Source organism: Gymnoscopelus microlampas, assembly GCF_963454915.1.
Source record: "Gymnoscopelus microlampas genome assembly, chromosome: 5".
Lineage (NCBI taxonomy): Eukaryota > Metazoa > Chordata > Actinopteri > Myctophiformes > Myctophidae > Gymnoscopelus > Gymnoscopelus microlampas.
Genome location: NC_139942.1, coordinates 23,230,332 through 23,249,457, shown reverse-complemented (window position 1 = coordinate 23,249,457; position 19,126 = coordinate 23,230,332). Strand labels below are relative to the sequence as shown.

General features: G+C 38.9%; 1 protein-coding gene across 1 annotated transcript; it reads right to left on the bottom strand.

The window, feature by feature from the left end:
• Window positions 1–2,803: 2,803 nt before the first annotated feature.
• Window positions 2,804–8,722, bottom strand: capsla (calcyphosine-like a). The gene is made up of 4 exons (XM_084058293.1): window positions 8,537–8,722; window positions 6,420–6,597; window positions 5,257–5,463; window positions 2,804–2,948 (listed from the first exon to the last, which is right to left on the bottom strand). The coding sequence occupies exons 1-4, from the start codon at window positions 8,626–8,628 to the stop codon at window positions 2,844–2,846; spliced, it is 582 nt and encodes a 193-aa protein (XP_083914419.1). The 5' UTR covers window positions 8,629–8,722; the 3' UTR covers window positions 2,804–2,843.
• Between the last annotated feature and the right edge of the window lie 10,404 nt (window positions 8,723–19,126).

Genomic DNA, 19,126 nt, shown 5'->3' with positions numbered 1-19,126 from the left:
ACAAACAGACATAAACACAAAACAGACAGGTAACATGAAGAAAAAAAAACAAAGGGACCCTCCCGCCTCCCCTCCCCCTCCCCAGAAGTGCTGCCCCAGATTACGTGCAAGTTACACAGTTTAACCAATGCTATAAGCAGTGGTGGAATATAAGTATCAATACCACCACAAAGTAGAAATACTCTTACAAGTAAAAGTCCTGTGTTCAAACTCGAGTAAAAGTACACAAGTATTCCATCAAAATATACTTAAATTATAAAAAGTCAAAGTACTCATCATTGGCGTAATGTAACTAAGTACATTTACTCAAGTACAGTTTTGAGTTTTTTTTTTTTTTTTCTTCACTGGTATATTGGTTTCCAATTTTCAATACTTTTACTAGTTACTAGTTACTAGTTATTTTGTAAGTTTTGATTATTATTACAAAACATACATTAACCACCCATACACTTTATAATTTGAAAATAGCCAATCTACAAACTAACTATGCGTCGCAAAATTACACGTTCCAAATAATTGTACTGGAGTAAAGCTATATTTGCCTCTGAGATATAGTGGAGTATAAGTAAAAGTATTGAAAATTGGAAATACTCTGGTATTGTAAAAAAATACCTAAACATTTTACTCAAGTACAGTACTTGAGCAAATGCACTTGCTTTCCTCCTCTGGTTATAAGATTGTTAATAATACCTAATACATACGAAATGTATTCACATTATTAGTCTTGGTTTTATGACCCACTTGTTGAACACTTGATTCATAATAGCAACTTCCGTAACAGTAAGCTACATATATTCAATATCTTGCTCTTGTGGGAATACAATGTGACCTAGATAAGGGAGAGCCATGTATCCAGCAGTGAATTCAAATTGCAGAGTTGACTAACTATTATTTTGTTAATATGCTATGTGAAAAAAAATTGTGCCAAGGTTAAGCATACTGGGTCAACACTAGGGGGCATTAAAGACTGCACAATTATGGACTATTCATGACAGTATGATACCAATGGTTTTGGTATGACAGGGCTGCTTGGCTAATAAGATACAGGAAGAGTGGGCACCTCCATGCTAAATTGATCGATACTTTAAACATGATGATTGAATATATAACCAAATAAAATGACATATGGCTCAGTAAATAATCTAAACCTAATCTCAAGTTTTTAACACTATCTAACCCAATCCTTTTTGGCTCAGGGAACCCCTGTAAATCACTTTTTAATCCACATCCTGAATCACATTGTTACTTTGTAGCACCTTATATTTATGTCATATTACGGTACGTAAATATGTAAATCTTTCTTTCTTTCTATCTGTCTTTATGCCAATTGATTCCTCCCCACACACATTTCTGTGTTGTCACTGCTGTTCTATCCTAGTGACTTACCTACCAGTGAGGAGCCCCACCGGGAGGACGTAGGACTTCATTCTGCTCCTCCCGCCCAACACTCCCTGCTGACAGGTAGGTATGTGCAGTGACTATTATCACCCTCCCAGCTGCCCTCCCCCAAACACGGGCCAATTGTGTTTGTTACACAACTAAGCTTTAATGAAGGTTAACTGAAACAGAGTATTAGGGATGGCAAGTGACACACAAGCATGCAAGAGACAGCAATACTACAAATGTTGCCAATGACCACTGTGGTGCTTTTAAGTAGGCAACCCCAACCAATCACTGGAGGGCTTGGCCAAAATTTCACCGGAAAGAAAACATTATTTAGTTATTGCGCTGCACCCTCTACAGTTCTTGTCAATAGAAAAATTCCATTGACCGGAGGCTGTGCAGCCTGTGGTGCGAGCGCAAAGAATCGAAAGTCCCATAGCCTTAAAGGAGGAGTTCACCCAGAAAATGACGTATTTTCTATCAATTGCACACCCTATGAAGCCTTGAATCCATGGATTCTTTTTGTTTTTTGTCGCATTCCTAAGCTAATAATTTGATTCCCGTCTCCTACCGGCTAATGTATCCGGTAGGAGACACAAAGTAGATTATTTGTGTCTCCTACCGGAAATACACCCGCGTCAAATTATTGTCTTAGGAATGCCACAAAAAAAATAATAATCCATGAAATCAAGGCTTCATGGGGTGTGTAATTGATAGAAAATAAGTCATTTTTTGGGTGAACTCCTCCTTTAAGGAGAACTTCTTCTAGGCTATGGATCAGAGCTAATACTGACCATGATATTGACCATGATACTGGCATGATATTGACCATGATACTGACATGATATTGACCATGATACTGACATGATATTGACCATGATACTGGCATGATACTGACCATGATATACTGACCATGATACTATATGAAGCTATCTATGAAACAGTTTTATCTGCAACACAATTTTATACAATATGTAGTAGGGGTCCCTGCTTCATCTCTCTCTCAGCTAAGGGGTCCTTGGCCTAAAAACATTGAAGACCCCTGATCTAGTCATTTGCAAAATGGGATTCAGTTTTGCTGGTTGATATTCAAATATGAGAGACTGAGAATTTTGAAAGCATGCAGTTGAATGCTTTTTTGTATCCAAACACCAAAACATTCACATCTTCATCCACATACTGCTGTCATGCTGTGTGAAGAGTTTTGAAACAGTTCACTCAGTATTGAGATATGTTTGTTGTTTTGTAACTGTAAAAGTAACCCTAAGGCCAGATGAAGCGATCAAAGAAATGAAATGAATAAATCTACAAATTTGTAAACAACTGGATAATCATTTTATTATAATAATATTTTGTGTTTTGGCAACTTCAAAATATGTTGATTGTCAGGCGACATTTGGCCTGTATACTGTAGGCTACATAAGTGATCTATCATCTATACCGTATTTCACACAAAATAATTAATTTAGTTTCCAGGCATTTTTCATCATCTGCACAAAGTAGGCATCATTGTCAATTGAGGCACTCACTCCACTGTAGTAGTTCACAAACTCTTCATCAGTGACCTGTAAGTATATGACATTCATTAGAGAGAGTAAAGCACAGAGTCTCGCTCTCATGTCACACATGATCTCGAGGCTGAACATTTTTGTTAGGGCCAAGTCCTAATCTGCCATTTGTGAAAACAGCGTGGAAGAACCCCCCCCCCCCCCCCCTCCCAACACACACACACGCACGCACGCACGCACGCACGCACGCACGCACGCACGCACGCACGCACGCACGCACACACACACACACACACACACAAACACACACACACACACACACACACACACACACACACACACACACACACACACACACACACACACACACACACACACACACACACACACACACACACACACACACTGTGTTCTGATTTACGGAAGAACTTGAGGCGTGGGTGACAGCTAAATATTAAACTTTGCTCTTAATGAAAGGGTACAGAGTAAAAATGTTTCAACAAGTGATTTTGAACCAACAGCCATTATAATGCATGTGTGCATTATAATGCAACTCCTGCCACAGAGGGCCAGGAGGACACTGTGACAACTAAAGATCTATGGGTCCAATTGCAAATATATTTAAACAAAAAGCCAAAACCACAAAAAAGCCATGAGGTGTAGCTGTAGGTGTGCAAACATTTTTTTCGACAACATAACCCAACCCTATAACCCATACTCTGTATTGTATATTATTCAATGACGGATCAACACATAACATAGGGAGGCAGTTGCTCAGGAGGTAGAGTGGCCGCCTGGGGAATGGGAAGATCCCCTGTTACATCCCTGGTTGGCTGGCTGGCTCCTCCAGGCTTCGTGTCGAGGTGTCCCTGAGCAAGACACTGAACCCCTAATTGCTCCCTGTGCGCTCATTTGCAGCAGCTCACTGCTCCTAATAGGATGGGTCAAATGCAGAGAAGTAATATCCCCCCAGGGTTTGCTAGAAAAAAGTTTTAGAGGGAAATAAAATAATATACCCTAGGAAAGGCCATGGGGTCGGTCACCAGTATTTAGTTGGGTTCATTCTCCAGGGAAGAATGCGCTCAGCAAGTGTCATGACAATCTGCCCAGTAGATTTTGAGAAAATGTGTCAATTTTGGCCTGAGGGTGGTGCTAGAGGGTGAAGCTAGAGGAAAGGGCAGGGGGTCAACTACATCAGTAGGATTTCTTCTCAGATAAACATCTGGAGAGCACAAAGGTGTATAGAAAAGTTCATGGCCATCCAGTCAGAAGTTTTTGGCATATTGGGACGGATGTGTTGGACAGACGGACAGACATATATAATAATGATAATGATATATTTATATATGCTGCTTGTAATGCGTTTAAAGGTAGCGCAAGTGCTATTTTTGTTAATAAGTGTTAAATAGCTCCATGTTCTGATAGTAGTAATTGAATATAAAATGCATTTTCAGGCTGGGACACTAATCCAATGAGGAGAGCTCTCTCTCTCTCTCTCTCTCTCTCTCTCTCTCTCTCTCTCTCTCTCTCTCTCTCTCTCTCTCTCTCTCTCTCTCTCTCTCTCTCTCTCTCACACACACACACACACACACACACACACACACACACACACCTGCTGGTCAATTAACCCTGACACTGCTCTTGTGAGTCACTCCTCCATCTCCACCCAAAGCAGAGCCCAAATCACATCTACCACCACAGTCACCAACAACCATTAAAACCACAGCATGGCTGTCCGTCAACGCTATGGGATATAGTGACTACTGATCTACAGAACTCACAGCCCATGGGGAAAGTATGGTGATCCGTGGTATTGTAAAGGTAACTCAGAGGCATGTTGTGTCTGCTGTTTAGATCCTGTTACCCAGAGGGATGGGCGCTTTGCAACTGGCTTTGTGGTTGTTAAAGACCTGCTCTGCCATCAGTAATGATTGAGTGGTGTAATTTTATGATACGTTTATTCTACTTCAAGCTGGAAATCCTACTCCGTATATGGTACATTTAAATGTAAACAGGGTTTGATCTCACTTACTTGACACGAGACTGCATGTTGCCTTTCAAATTACTTATTTGACCTAAAGAGTATGGGACTTGAATTGTCAGACTGGCCACGGCCTGATGAGTGCTAATGTGTAAACTGTATTGTACCTTTTCAGGGTGTGTGTGGGTGGGTATTATTGTTTAGTTTTTAATGTATTTTTTATTTCATTTTGTTTACTGCTATTATCTGTCTGTCATGTTTTAGTAAAATGTGAAACATGTTTATCTAAATAACATTTTTACAAAAAAGAAAAGAAAAAGTCACTGACATCTGCGTCAAACAAGTATCATTAGCACAATTGACAGTATGCAGTATTTGGTATACCTTCCCATCTTTGTCATTGGGAGATTCAAAGTTTTCCAGGAAGCAGAGGAACACCTGGTCTTCTGTCCACTCTGCACTCTTGTACTTGGGGTGCTGTGTTGCGTTGTACACCCCTCTCAGGTCTGCCACTGTCACCACCCCGTCTCCCGTCTTATCCAGCTTCTTAAAGGCCTCTAGAACCACCTTTGTCCTGGTGTCTGACATTGACTAATGGAGACAATGAAATGGAGTAGACTCATTTTTTCTTATCAGACCTTTGTTTAATTAGAAGTTTGAAAGAATTCCTAGGGTTTGTTTTAATGTCCTTGGATTAGCCGATGGGTCAAGTCAGATATAGGGCACATATTTGAATACTAGACAAGTTGGAACTCTTGTAAAGCAAATGTTTGCTTTAATTTAAGTTTGGTTGATCTGGAGTCTGAAGTAGATTAAAGCACAGATTTGTTTTATTTAATTTTTTTATACCCTTTATTTCGATAGCGACAGTGAGAGAGAGACAGGAACATTTCAAACCCAACTAACTTGGGTTTGGCTGTCACCAAAAATGACCCATTAACCACAGGAAGTGAGTTAAATGTAATTACTACATGGTTTTGTCAAATGTTCGATTCTGATTTGTCAGTCGTAGCGTTCAGTTGTCTATTAATTCTTGATAGCAGACCACTGTTCTAAATATCGCTGCTCCGCCCCTGTTTAAGTTGTTATGGAATCAGAAACTTGTAAGCTAATAAATATATTTTGTGTATAATAAGTGGGATAATATTCAGTGAGGCGGTCATTATTGGAAAATAAACCTGCATCCTGCATCACCCTGTCTGGGATTATTTTTGAAATAATGACCAGCTCACTGCTCATTATCTTGCTTATTACAGACCTACTTACTAGAAAAATCAATAATTCAGCACAAAATATAACCAAAAAAAGGCTAAATAGCAATGGTCCGTTATTCATAGCAGCAGTCCGCTATCAAGAAATAGCAGACCACAGAATGCAGTGATATGCAGGGCCTACACACCATGTAATAATTTCCAGTAATGTCTCACAGCCGCACCACCATTACTCACAGTATCCTTGAAGTTCTACCTCATACATACCAGTTAAAATGGACATTTACCTTCTTTGGGTGATGCCAAAGATTTGTTTTACATGTCAATTTAACCTACCCTCAGATTTTTCAGAAACTCATTGAAGTCAATAGTTCCACTGCCGTCCTTATCAAATGCCTCAAATAGCTGTTGTGCTTCTTCCATGTCCACTGCTAAACCATAGTCGTTTAGACCCTTGATGAACTCGTGGAGGTCCAAGGACTTACTGCCATTATCATCCATGATACGAAAGGTCCTGCCAGAAAAACAATTGCATAGATAATTTTATTTACATAGTACTTATTGTTACAAAATTAAAAAAAAAAATCAAGCAAGCAAACCCCAATTATATAAAACAATTAGGTAATACAAGAAAAATACTGTACAAAGAAACGTAAAGTAAACGAAACAAGACTTAAAGGGTTAGTTCAGATTTTTGAGTATTCTCTGTAGGAAATACTTACCATTAATGTAGTGGTTGCAAAGGTATTAATTGATTGCCCGAGTCCTGTGGTCAGAGTTATGGTCCATTTCTGATAAATATGAAGTAGTTCCGGTAGATTAGTAGATTTGGTGGGGGCCGCTCATTAAAAATAAATAAATTAAAAAAACTAACGTCATTTTTATTGTTGACCTATTTCTACCATATAGAGCAGGTTTCATTCAATTTCGACCCCTCTGTCACATGGTACTAATGTTTGTGTCCAGAATCACTGCGCCGCGGCAGCCTACTCACGCACAAAATATATGACACAAAAAATAGTACCATGTGACAGAGGGGTCGAAATTGAACGAAACCTGCTCTATATGGTAGAAATAGGTCAACAATACAAATGACGCTAGTTTTTTAAATGTATTTATTTTTAATGAGCGGCCCCCACCAAATCTACTAATCTACCGGAACTACATTCATATTTATCAGAAACGGATCATAACTCTGACCACGGGACTCGGGCAATCAATTAATACCTTTGCAACCACTACATTAATGGTACAGTAAGTATTTCCTACAGAAAATACTCAAAAAATTTGAACTAACCCTTTAAGAGTCTACAAGCCCCACTAGTCCCTAGAGGTTGTGCTGCTCTAACACCCCAGATACAGTAATAGTCTTTTTGGGACCAAAGTGTTGGATGGACAAGTTTCATGGCAATCCACCAATTAGATTTTGAGATATTTTGTATGCTAGTATAGTATGAAAGTAGAATTCATTAGTAGTATTCTAGTTATGTTGTTTGGGACCAAATAGTTGGCTGTATTGATGAACGGGCAGACTGACTGAAAGACATTGCGATCCTTGAGCCTAAAAGCAAATAAAAACACTCTGAAACACTGACATAAAAAGACTAACTGCACACAACTCCATCTTCAAAATGGTGCCTGGGCTTCTTCTGTTTACACAGGATTGGATTTTTGCCGACTATCTATTCGCCCCTATCTGTCCGTGCGTCCTGTGTGTGTGTGTGTGTGTGTGTGTGTGTGTGTGTGTGTGTGTGTGTGTGTGTGTGTGTGTGTGTGTGTGTGTGTGTGTGTGTGTGTGTGTGTGTGTGTGTGTGTGTGTGTGTGTGTGTGTGTGTGTGTGTGTGTGTGTGTGTGTGTGTTCATCCGTCCGTCTGTGGACAGCTAATCTCCGGCACCGTTGGACTGATCGGCGTGAAACTGTGCACGCACACTCCCTGGAGGCAGTTTGCAGTAGTAGTATGTTTTGAACAAAATGCCTCAAATCATGAATGCAGCACCCGATTTCCATGAAACTTAGCAAGCACATTCCCTCTAGGTCGAGGAAGAAATGCCACCCTTTTCACATTGGAATATTACAGGGCCATCAGCAGGCCGATTTTTGCAAAACATTTCTTGCTATTACTCCTACAGATTTTGTCCAAACATCACACAAATCGGTGCACATTATCTCTATAGTCATGTCATCAAGACGGATCAAATTTTTCATATTTCATCCTGATTGGCTAAGATTGACTTCTACTACCTGGCCTGGCGGAGACCTGTGAGGAGCAAATTGTTCCAGTTAACTCTGTGATACAGATCAGCAACTGTAGTCTTAATCTGTTTAATCAGATAAAGCATTATAGTCGATTCAAATTTGATAACTACCTTGTTTTTGTCTCTTCACTTCACTATTTATTGGCTTCAGAGGATGGGTAGACATGGGTAGAAGTTATTTGTTGTGATTTACTTGCCTTGCCAACCCTTTGATCCCAGCAGCTCCCCTGGCCAGACATCGCTGCCTCAGTCTCTCCAAAGGGCCTTCAGACGTGGTGTTCAAAGCCATTTCTCTCAAGTGTCTCTGGTATGACAGGGAGGAGAAAAAAAAGATCTGGTTAAGTTTAGAGCAGAAGGGAGGAGAGCTCGATGAGATGCACCTGACCAGAGTCCTGTTCTGTGCACTTGGTAACAGTGAGGAAGTTGTTTTTATTCTCTCTCTGCAACTGAAGTTGTCAAGGCAACTTACAACAAACCACACCTCTTTCACTGCCTTTGTCTGTGGAGAATGGAACTGTGAACCGTTTCGACAGACAATAAAAAGATGAATTACTTTTGTGACTAAGGCAGTGGCGGACGGTACCTTTATTTTTGCAAGCATTTGACTTTCACTCCGCTACATTTCAAATAGAAATATTGTACTTATGGACTAAACATTTCTAGGAAAGGACTCTTGTGACCCAAACTTACACAAGTATATTATGAATTAACTACTTAAGCCCTATTTCAAATATAGTGAAAATAGCCGATCTGCTATATTCACTATTTTTTCATTGAAGAAAATATTAAGTCATTTTTACTTTAGAATACTTAAGTATTTACTTGAGTATATTCTTTGTTGTCCACCACTGGACTAAGCTGGGGTATGTGTACCACAGGAATATTTTTATTTTTTAATTACTTATATTTTACATATTGACATGAAATAGTATGGTAAACACAGATGTTACCAATGATTCAATTGGTGGTTCAATTATTATAATAGAGCCTTTCCAGTGATCCAAGGACAATAGCGGCACCCTGACTCTGTTTGACCTGAATGAAACAAAACATTCTAGTCTCATTGGTAACACCTGTGTTTACCCTACTATTTCATGTCAAAATGGCTGCTGCGAAAAAGAGCTGTTTTGTTGCTTAGAGACACATACTGTAGGGACCGTAAATCTATGTATAATCTGTCTACTTCAGTTCTTTGATTATGAAGTCTAGAATGCATATGATGTTGAATATTTATTTTACTCATTGGCTCAAGTTTTGTAATCTATTTCATTTTCTTTATTTTTGTATGTTTGTTTTCTTATGCACCAATTAAGAAATGACACATTGGCCTTGAGCATGCTGTACAGACTGCCTCCAACATACTAACCTTCAGTCCAGACTATCTCACCACTTTGTCTTGAAAATGATCTAAAAATACATAAATTATGACTTACAGGAAAAGTAACTGAGTTAGTAGACTGTTGAAAGAGGCCATATCTGCTCAGTAAATCGGTTATGGCAGGTAGTTTGCATGACGTTTCTGAACCAAAAATACATTGCATATGAACATTTCGTACTTGGAAGATATTGGTGGGCACTTGGTATAGTGGGGCATTGTCCTCAAGGACTGTAGGCAGTGGGTACCAGTAGTTTTAAAGTGCATTCCAAGAAGTCTTGATATAATATCTGTATAGTTCTGATGATCGCTGTGAATATCTAACATATGACATAATTCAGTGGTCAGATAACGCCTGCACATGCCCTTGTTCAGTCTGTCGTTACCTTGTCATTACTCAATGTTACCACCTCCTTTCAGCACCATCATCTAAAGCTACCTCAAACACTTATTCTGTTCAAACCTTTTGAACTTTACAAGTTACAAGTACCCAAATATTATCTTTAAAATATAATTATGCTTTTAAATCAATTATTTTACTCAATGGCTATTTCTACTTGTTGCACATTTGAAGGTACATTCCTCTGAAATACTAAACATATTTTCTTTATTTTCACCGAGCCCAAGCAGTTTCTCTAGGAACTGCTTCTTCGAGTTATTATTATTAGGTGGTGGTAAAAGTTAAAAAGGATATACTACATGGATACATTTCAACAGCTCCTGAAATACTATACTTCTAGTTCTTAATTTAATTATATCAAAATTCCATTCACCAAAAGTCCATTCGCCAAGTGCAACCAATGCAAAAAAATAATAATTAAGAATACCTCTCCCAGAGCAGAGAACAAATCACCACAGCCCACTCTATGTCCATTTCTCACTTTCATTTCTCGCCTCTCATTATATAGTTCACCAGACGTTAAGGGAGTGTGGAATTCTGAAATTACAGCCATAGACACCACATTTTTAAGACTTGTTATCACCTGTAAGTTGAAGCATGTTTATTTAAGCCACATCTGTAAATGAGTCATGGGTTCCAGTTGACTTAAAAGTGTTTTGGCATCGCTCTGAGGACAATCATGTCAGAAAGGATTAGGTCGCGTGGGAGAAGTTAATAAAAGACTGATGAAAATGCTAAATTGAGTTCCTGGAATGTTCTGAAGGGAGTGAGGGAGTGGGTAAGGAAGTGTTAGACATAATAGATATATTTCAAAGTCATAAGCGTTACTGTATATTATTTATTTCTAGCCTTAGATCAACTACTGGTACCACAGAAAAATGGATTTACATACAGTACAGTAGCACCATTCCACCACTCCCAGTGGTTGTGTGTGTGTGTGTGTGTGTGTGTGTGTGTGTGTGTGTGTGTGTGTGTGTGTGTGTGTGTGTGTGTGTGTGTGTGTGTGTGTGTGTGTGTGTGTGTGTGTGTGTGTGTGTGTGTGTGTGTGTGTGTGTGTGTGTGTGTGTGTGTGTGTGTGTGTGTGTGTGTGTGTGTATAATGTATATGTCTTCCTATAGGAATGCTTATGCTTCTATTAATAAAACATGAGTGATTGCCCATTCGCTTGATGCACATGTAAGTGATGTTAATGTAAAACATAATGATTATATGCCACAGTCTTCTAGATGAATATATATTATTCCATGTGAGCATTTATGAGCGAGTGTAAGTCTACTATTATTTTAATATACCTGTGGGAGACCCTTCTAGAAGAGCTTCTGACAGTGTGCGGTAAAAGCTTAACATCAGTCGTTTTCGTTTTTTTTTTTTTCTGACATGAATTTGCAGTGGAAATGCATTTTATTTATACATATATAAATATATATATATATATATATGTTTATATTAATATTTATAAAATTCCCCAGGTGTTATATAAGCTAGAAATTATGTAGCTGTACTAGGATGCACCAGAAGTTGAGACCGGATTGTGTGTTGGCCACATAATTGCAATGTTTCTGGTTTGATTCCGGCTGGAGATGTGTTGCATGCCTTTCTCCCTCTCTCCCTTCACTCTACGTCCTGTCTCTCTGCACTGTCTTGCCTAAATAGAAGCAAAAAACGAAAACAACTAAACTAAAAGCTTTAAAATTATATATAAACATTAAACAAAAATAATTATGTCGATATAAAATCTCCACTACTGGGTGACGGAGCTTGGCTCCGAACACACTTGTACCTCAAGCTGGCCTAATATTGATTTCTGCCAGTGCCTTCACTGTCTTTCTCTGCTTTATGAAGTCTATCACAATAAAACTGAACTGCCCACTCTCTTTTTTTTTCTTTTAAGGATAAGACCATTTAAGCAGGTCAACAATAGGGGGCACCACAGTCTTACAAAGAACAGGAGTAAGGAACATGGTTAATCAAGCTTTCAGAGTGAATCTGAATTTTTTAAATGTACATGTCATTTCTTTCTGTAAAACAAGAGAAGCTCACTGACCGTGAACAGCATACATGAATGCAGTTTCATGTCCATTCATATTATTTGATATTTCTGTTTATTTATGGATAGTTATGTCTTTATTTTCCATGAAAGAAATACCAGACCCATCAAAACTCATTGGCAATACATACCCTCTCTTTTAATACTCTTATTTCATGTGCAAACACCAGTGAAATATGAAGTATGTAGGCTATAAAACATAAAACACTCAACTGAGTTTAAAGGTTGAAGGAATATTTCCTCCTTGGACCGACTTTAGATTATTCAGGGTGTTCTTGGCGGTTGTTGTCCACCCCTCCACGGGTCCTCTAAACCCCACTCCTCAATCCTCCGACCCGTCATCCTTCTTTAAAGACATCTGAATTCACCATCCCATCGCAGCTGGTCAGGGGAGCTTGTTGTAAAACCTTGACATGTTTATTGTAGAACAAGACGGTGCTGTTAGCAACAGCAGATGTGTTTCTGAGCAGTAGTACGTATATTATTTCAATGTGCTCGGGAAAAATAGTCAGTGGACAATTGAAAAGATGATGTACAAGCCACACATCTTTGTTGATTCATAAAAAATCATCTGCCATTGCTTTGGTAAGTTGTCACACACTTGTCAAATATAAAGCAATTTCTAGCTTTAAGTAAGCCTACACAATAATATAAACAACTGCATAGTCAGACATATGGAGGGTAAGTGCAAAATGGCAACATTACATGCAGTACAGACCGGAGGGGATGAGGACAATGTGAGGTCAAGTGAAACTTGCTATGTTCATGTTCCATATCTGGGCAAGAAGTTCAACTCCTTCTTTGATTTGAAGTTCACTAGCATCTGCGCCTCCAACAACAGGCAGAATATAAACTAGATGTTTTCTTTTGAAAACTGTTATGTGTAGCTTGCCACAAATTCCTAAACATTCACTACAGTGTTTCAGATGTTGGGGCTGATAAGATGGATTTGCCACCAAGAGCACAAGTCTTAAATTGGAATACGTGCGACATTTCATATGTTTACTCATAAGATAAAAGAGTAAGGTTTGTGCTGCGGTGGGGATCTACCTGCCCTCCAGCCTCCAGCAGGATGTCCTGTCAGACGTATCTTGCTCCAGAGAGTCTACAGGCAGGCTGTTTTAGAAGGCCATTCCTCTTCTCAGGTTTACATGACATGGAACGGAAATGTCTGTTTACATCAGAGAAAAGTATCCCCATTTTCACTGTCCTGTAATAACATGTTGAGAGAACAATTTTCCAGGTTATGGATATGAAAATAAACCCAAAAGGAACCACATAAAAGAAATATAATTCATGGAAAAGTGGGAAAGTAAAACAGATATCGAAATTCAGTTTGTTTTCCACTATCCTGTGATAATAGTCGTTGAGAAATGAAATCTACATAAATAGTGTATTGAAGTTTAACATTTGTCTGTATTTGGGGGAATTTAGGCACTTAAACAGTATGATTTCTGGTGGTGGTTTCAATTATAAATGTCTTAAATTACAGATGGTTTCACTACTGCTGATGTCAAATTATTTGTCTAGACACAGTTAAAACATGCTTATGGCAAAATGTGTGCCTCACTTTGTTATACAGAGGGGGTCTTGGATCACATCCCAGAAATGTCAAAACAGCCGAAAATGTGTTTGTGAAGCGTTTGTGGGGTGAGGTGGAATGATGGTAGGCCTATAGTGGGTGGGTGGTGTAGTGAGGTGGAAGGATGATAGGCCTACAGTGGGAGGGTGTCTAATGAGGTGGGAGGATGGTAGGCTTAAAATGGGTGGTGTAGTCATGTTTGCCTGAAAAGGAATCTTTGAAATGTTTCATAGTTTTAGAAATATACTCCTTTAAAAGTTCAGAAATGTATAATGGAGGTCGATGGAGGATTTTGGCACCTAAAAAACAACTCAAAAAAACTTTCACATAGAAACTCCATTCACAATTTTAAAATTCCATCTTACTGTGGACATGCATGCTTGAGGTTTTTTCTTTGAAATCATTTGTAGTTTTGGAAATATTTAACTTTAAGCGCCCCATGCATTGTCAATATGCGGCAATGGACATTTAAAGGCAGGCTTACAACTACATACTTACGCCTAGTAACCTCATTCATAGTTTAAAATGTTCATCTTACTGTGGACATGTTTGCCTGAAAAGGAATCTTTGAAATGTTTCATAGTTTTAGAAATATACTCCTTTAAAGGAGTACAATTCTGAAACTATGCAACATTAGAGCACCGAAGTGTGACGTCACTGCCAGTAGAGGGCCAGTAGAGGGCCCAAGACTCAAGAGTCTTGAGTCGAACGCATTAGATCCAAGTAGACATCAAATTTCTCTTTTGGGCCTTGAGTCCCAAGACTCAAGGCCCAAAAGAGAAATTTGATGTTCATACTTTCTGTGGTCTCTTGCACGCTCTTCAGTGAAAGATCAGATAAAGGTGCAAGAGTCGGGTAAAAGTTTGAAAAGTGCGCTGGTTGGATTTCAACCGGGAACCTTCTGGTTGCAAGTCCTGTATCTAAACCACTGCACCACAGAGGTCCTTACCTGTACTGTTGACTTGCGTGGAATTTTCTTAAAGATTAGATAAAGGTAAAAGCCCCAAGTAAAAGTTAGAAAGGCCCTCATTGGAAACAAGTCCGCAAGGACTTTTATGAACGGACCTGTTAGACAAAGTATTTTAAATGTAAATGTGTTGTTTTACATTCTTTTGCCTAATAAAATATTCAATCAATCAATCAAAGATGTCCTTGCGGGATTTGAGCTCAGGACCTTCAGTATGCATGGCCTGAATCTTACCCACTGCTCCACCATGGTACATACTTTTTATGGTCTCTTGTACGCTCTTCAGTGAAAGTTCAGATAAAGGCAAGAGTCAGGTATTAGTTGGGAACCTGTCCTGGTTGGATTTGAACCGGTAACCTTCTGGTTGCAAGTCCAGTATCTAAACCATTGCACCACAGAGGTTCTGACTTATTCTGTCAAATTAGCTTGTAAAAGTCTGTACCCTTTTCCCTTTAAATATCCATTGCTATTGACAATGTATTGGGCGCTTAAAGAAAAAATATTTCAAAAACTACAAATGATTTCGAAGTAAAACATCTCAAGGATGCATATCCACAGTAAGGTGGATTTTTTGAACTGTGAATGGAGTTTCTAGGTGAAAGTGTTTTTTTGAGGTCCCAAAACCTTCCATCCGCCTCCATTATAAATCTCTGAACTTTTAAAGGAGTACAATTCTAAAACTATGCAACATTTCAAATATTCCTTTCCAGGCAAACATGTCCACAGTAAGATGAACATTTTAAAGTATGAATGAGGTTACTAGGCGTAAGTATGCAGTTGTAAGCCTGCCTTTAAATGTCCATTGCCGCATTAACAATGCATGGGGCGCTTAAAGTTAAATATCTCCAAAACTACAAATGATTTCAAAGAAAAAATCTCGAGCATGCATGTCGGTCAGGGGATCTTAGTATAATCTCACATTCTATTCCTATTCACTTTTTAAACAATTATTTTACTGATTTTCCTTTCAGACCCCAAATTAGATATTGCTCAATTTTTCAAATATTCACTTCCAATTTGAAGCTCAGATTATAGTAAGATCCCCAGGGCCTGTGAAGGTATCTTAGTATAATCTGATTCAATTCGAATTCACTTCTCAAGTCTATCTTACTGATTTTCAAAATCGTCCTCCCAAAAACCTGTTAGGAGTACGTTTCAGGCAATTTAGAGTTGATTGGTAATTTTCGTTTCGGTAAAATTTATTTTACCGAAACGAAAGTTAAATCCGAAAAAATCACTAAGTGTGGAGGCCAATATTGTCCCCCCAAAAACCTGTTAGGAGTACGTTTCAGGCAATTTAGAGTTGATTGGTAATTTTCGTTTGGAAACGAAAGTTAAATGCGAAAAAATCACTAAGTGTGGAGGCCAAAATCGTCCCCCCAAAAACCTGTTAGGAGTACGTTTCAGGCAATTTAGAGTTGATTTGTAATTTTTGTTTGTTTCTGTAAAATTTATTTTACCGAAACGAAAGTTAAATCCGAAAAAATCACTAAGTGTGGAGGCCAAAATCGTCCCCCAAAAAACCTGTTAGGAGTACGTTTCAGGCAATTTAGAGTTGATTGGTAAATTTAGTTTACCGAAACGAAAGTTAAATCCGAAAAAATCACTAAGTGTGGAGGCCAAAATCGTCCTCCCAAAAACCTGTTAGGAGTACGTTTCAGGCAATTTAGAGTTGATTGGTAATTTTCGTTTCGGTAAAATTTATTTTACCGAAACGAAAGTTAAATCCGAAAAAATCACTAAGTGTGGAGGCCAAAATCGTCCCCCCAAAAACCTGTTAGGAGTACGTTTCAGGCAATTTAGAGTTGATTGGTAATTTTCGTTTCGGTAAAATTTATTTTACCGAAACGAAAGTTAAATCCGAAAAAATCACTAAGTGTGGAGGCCAAAATCGTCCCCCCAAAAACCTGTTAGGAGTACGTTTCAGGCAATTTAGAGTTGATTGGTAAATTTATTTTACCGAAACGAAAGTTAAATCCGAAAAAATCACTAAGTGTGGAGGCCAAAATCGTCCCCCCAAAAACCTGTTAGGAGTACGTTTCAGGCAATTTAGAGTTGATTGGTAAATTTATTTTACCGAAACGAAAGTTAAATCCGAAAAAATCACTAAGTGTGGAGGCCAAAATCGTCCCCCCAAAAACCTGTTAGGAGTACGTTTCAGGCAATTTAGAGTTGATTGGTAATTTTCGTTTCGGTAAAATTTATTTTACCGAAACGAAAGTTAAATCCGAAAAAATCACTAAGTGTGCAGGCCAAAATCGTCCCCCCAAAAACCTGTTAGGAGTACGTTTTAGGCAATTTAGAGTTGATTGGTAAATTTATTTTACCGAAACGAAAGTTAAATCCGAAAAAATCACTAAGTGTGGAGGCCAAAATCGTCCCCCCAAAAACCTGTTAGGAGTACGTTTCAGGCAATTTAGAGTTGATTGGTAATTTTCGTTTTGGTAAAATTTATTTTACCGAAACGAAAGTTAAATCCGAAAAAATCACTAAGTGTGCAGGCCAAAATCGTCCCCCCAAAAACCTGTTAGGAGTATGTTTTAGGCAATTTAGAGTTGATTGGTAGTACTTTGTAGTGACTTTTTTTGGTCCCTAACAGTCATCGAGCTCTGGACTTAGTAAATTTATTTTTTCACCATTGTGTCACTACCGAAACGAAAGTTTGTCACTACCGAAACGAAAGTTAAATCCGAAAAAATCACTAAGTGGAGGCCAAAATCGTCCCCCCAAAAAACTGTTAGGAGTACGTTTCAGACAATTTAGAGTTGATTGGTAATTTTTGTTTCGGTAAAATTTATTTTACCGAAACGAAAATTAACAATCAACTCTAAATTTAATTTTCGTTTCGGTAGTGACAAACTTTCGTTTCGGTAGTGACACAATGGTGAAAAAATAAATGTATTTGTCTTGTTTGTTGTTCAAGTCAAAGCACCAGGAAGGCTGTATTTCTTGGCCAACAGTTAGCTCAATGGGTTGAGACGCAGTATTCATGATCCAGAGGCCATGAGTTCAAATCCCACTGGTGTCTTTACTGTGATGCTTCCCTTTGCAGACTAACTTCTAGAAAAACAAGTTAAAACCACCAGGAAACCTGTAACTCTCAGCCAACAGCATAGCTCAACTGGTAGAGCGTCTGTCCAATAACATGACTTGACTTGACTTGACTTGAGTGGGTTCGATTCCCACTCAAGTCAAGTGTCCCCGCTAACTTGGGGCAACGGATAAATTGACTGATATCCTTAGTGATGCTTTCTTTGCAGACTAACTTCTAGAAAAACAAGTTAAAACCACCAGGAAACCTGTAACTCTCAGCCAACAGCATAGCTCAACTGGTAGAGCGTCTGTCCAATAACATGACTTGACTTGACTTGAGTGGGTTAGATTCCCACTCGAGTCAAGTGTCCCCGGTAACTTGGGGCAACGGATAAATTGACTGATATCCTTAGTGATGCTTCCCTTTGCAGACTAACTTCTAGAAAAACAAGTTAAAACCACAAGGAAACCTGTAACTCTCAGCCAACAGCATAGCTCAACTGGTAGGGCGTCTGTCCAATAACATGACTTGACTTGAGTGGGTTCGATTCCCACTCGAGTCAAGTGTCCCCGCTAACTTGGGGCAACGGATAAATTGACTGATAACGTTAGTGATGCTTTCTTTGCAGACTAACTTCTAGAAAAACAAGTTAAAACCACCAGGAAACCTGTAACTCTCAGCCAACAGCATAGTTCAACTGGTAGAGCGTCTGTCCAATAACATGACTTGACTTGACTCGAGTGTGGGACACTTAGCGGGGACACTTGACTCGAGTGGGAATCTAACCCACTCAAGTCAAGTCAAGTCATGTTATTGGACAGACGCTCTTCCAGTTGAGCTATGCTGTTGGCTGAGAGTTACAGGTTTCCTGGTGGTTTTAACTTGTTTTTCTAGAAGTTAGTCTGCAAAGGAGAGCATCACTAAGGATATCAGTCAATTTATCCGTTGCCCCAAGTTAGCGGGGACACTTGACTCGAGTGGGAATCGAACCCACTCAAGTCAAGTCAAGTCATGTTATTGGACAGACGCTCTACCAGTTGAGCTATGCTGTTGGCTGAGAGTTACAGGTTTCCTGGTGGTTTTAACTTGTTTTTCTAGAAGTTAGTCTGCAAAGGGAAGCATCACAGTAAAGACACCAGTGGGATTTGAACTCATGGCCTCTGGATCATGAATACTGCATCTCAACCCACTGAGCTAACTGTTGGCCAAGAAATACAGCCTTCCTGGTGCTTTGACTTGAACAACAAACAAGACAAATACATTTATTTTTTCACCATTGTGTCACTACCTGAACGAAAGTTTGTCACTACCGAAACGAAAGTTAAATTTAGAGTTGATTGGTAATTTTCGTTTCGGTAAAATAAATTTTACCGAAACGAAAA

Bases quoted from the DNA above. Each gene is read 5' to 3' on its own strand.
- capsla (XM_084058293.1), bottom strand. From the start codon at position 8,628: ATGGCTTTGAACACCACGTCTGAAGGCCCTTTGGAGAGACTGAGGCAG. The intron at 6,598-8,536 runs GCAAGTAAATCA...TTTTTCTGGCAG, and splicing joins GGGATCAAAGGGTTGGCAAG to GACCTTTCGTATCATGGATG. The intron at 5,464-6,419 runs GTAGGTTAAATT...TGTCTCCATTAG, and splicing joins AGTTTCTGAAAAATCTGAGG to TCAATGTCAGACACCAGGAC.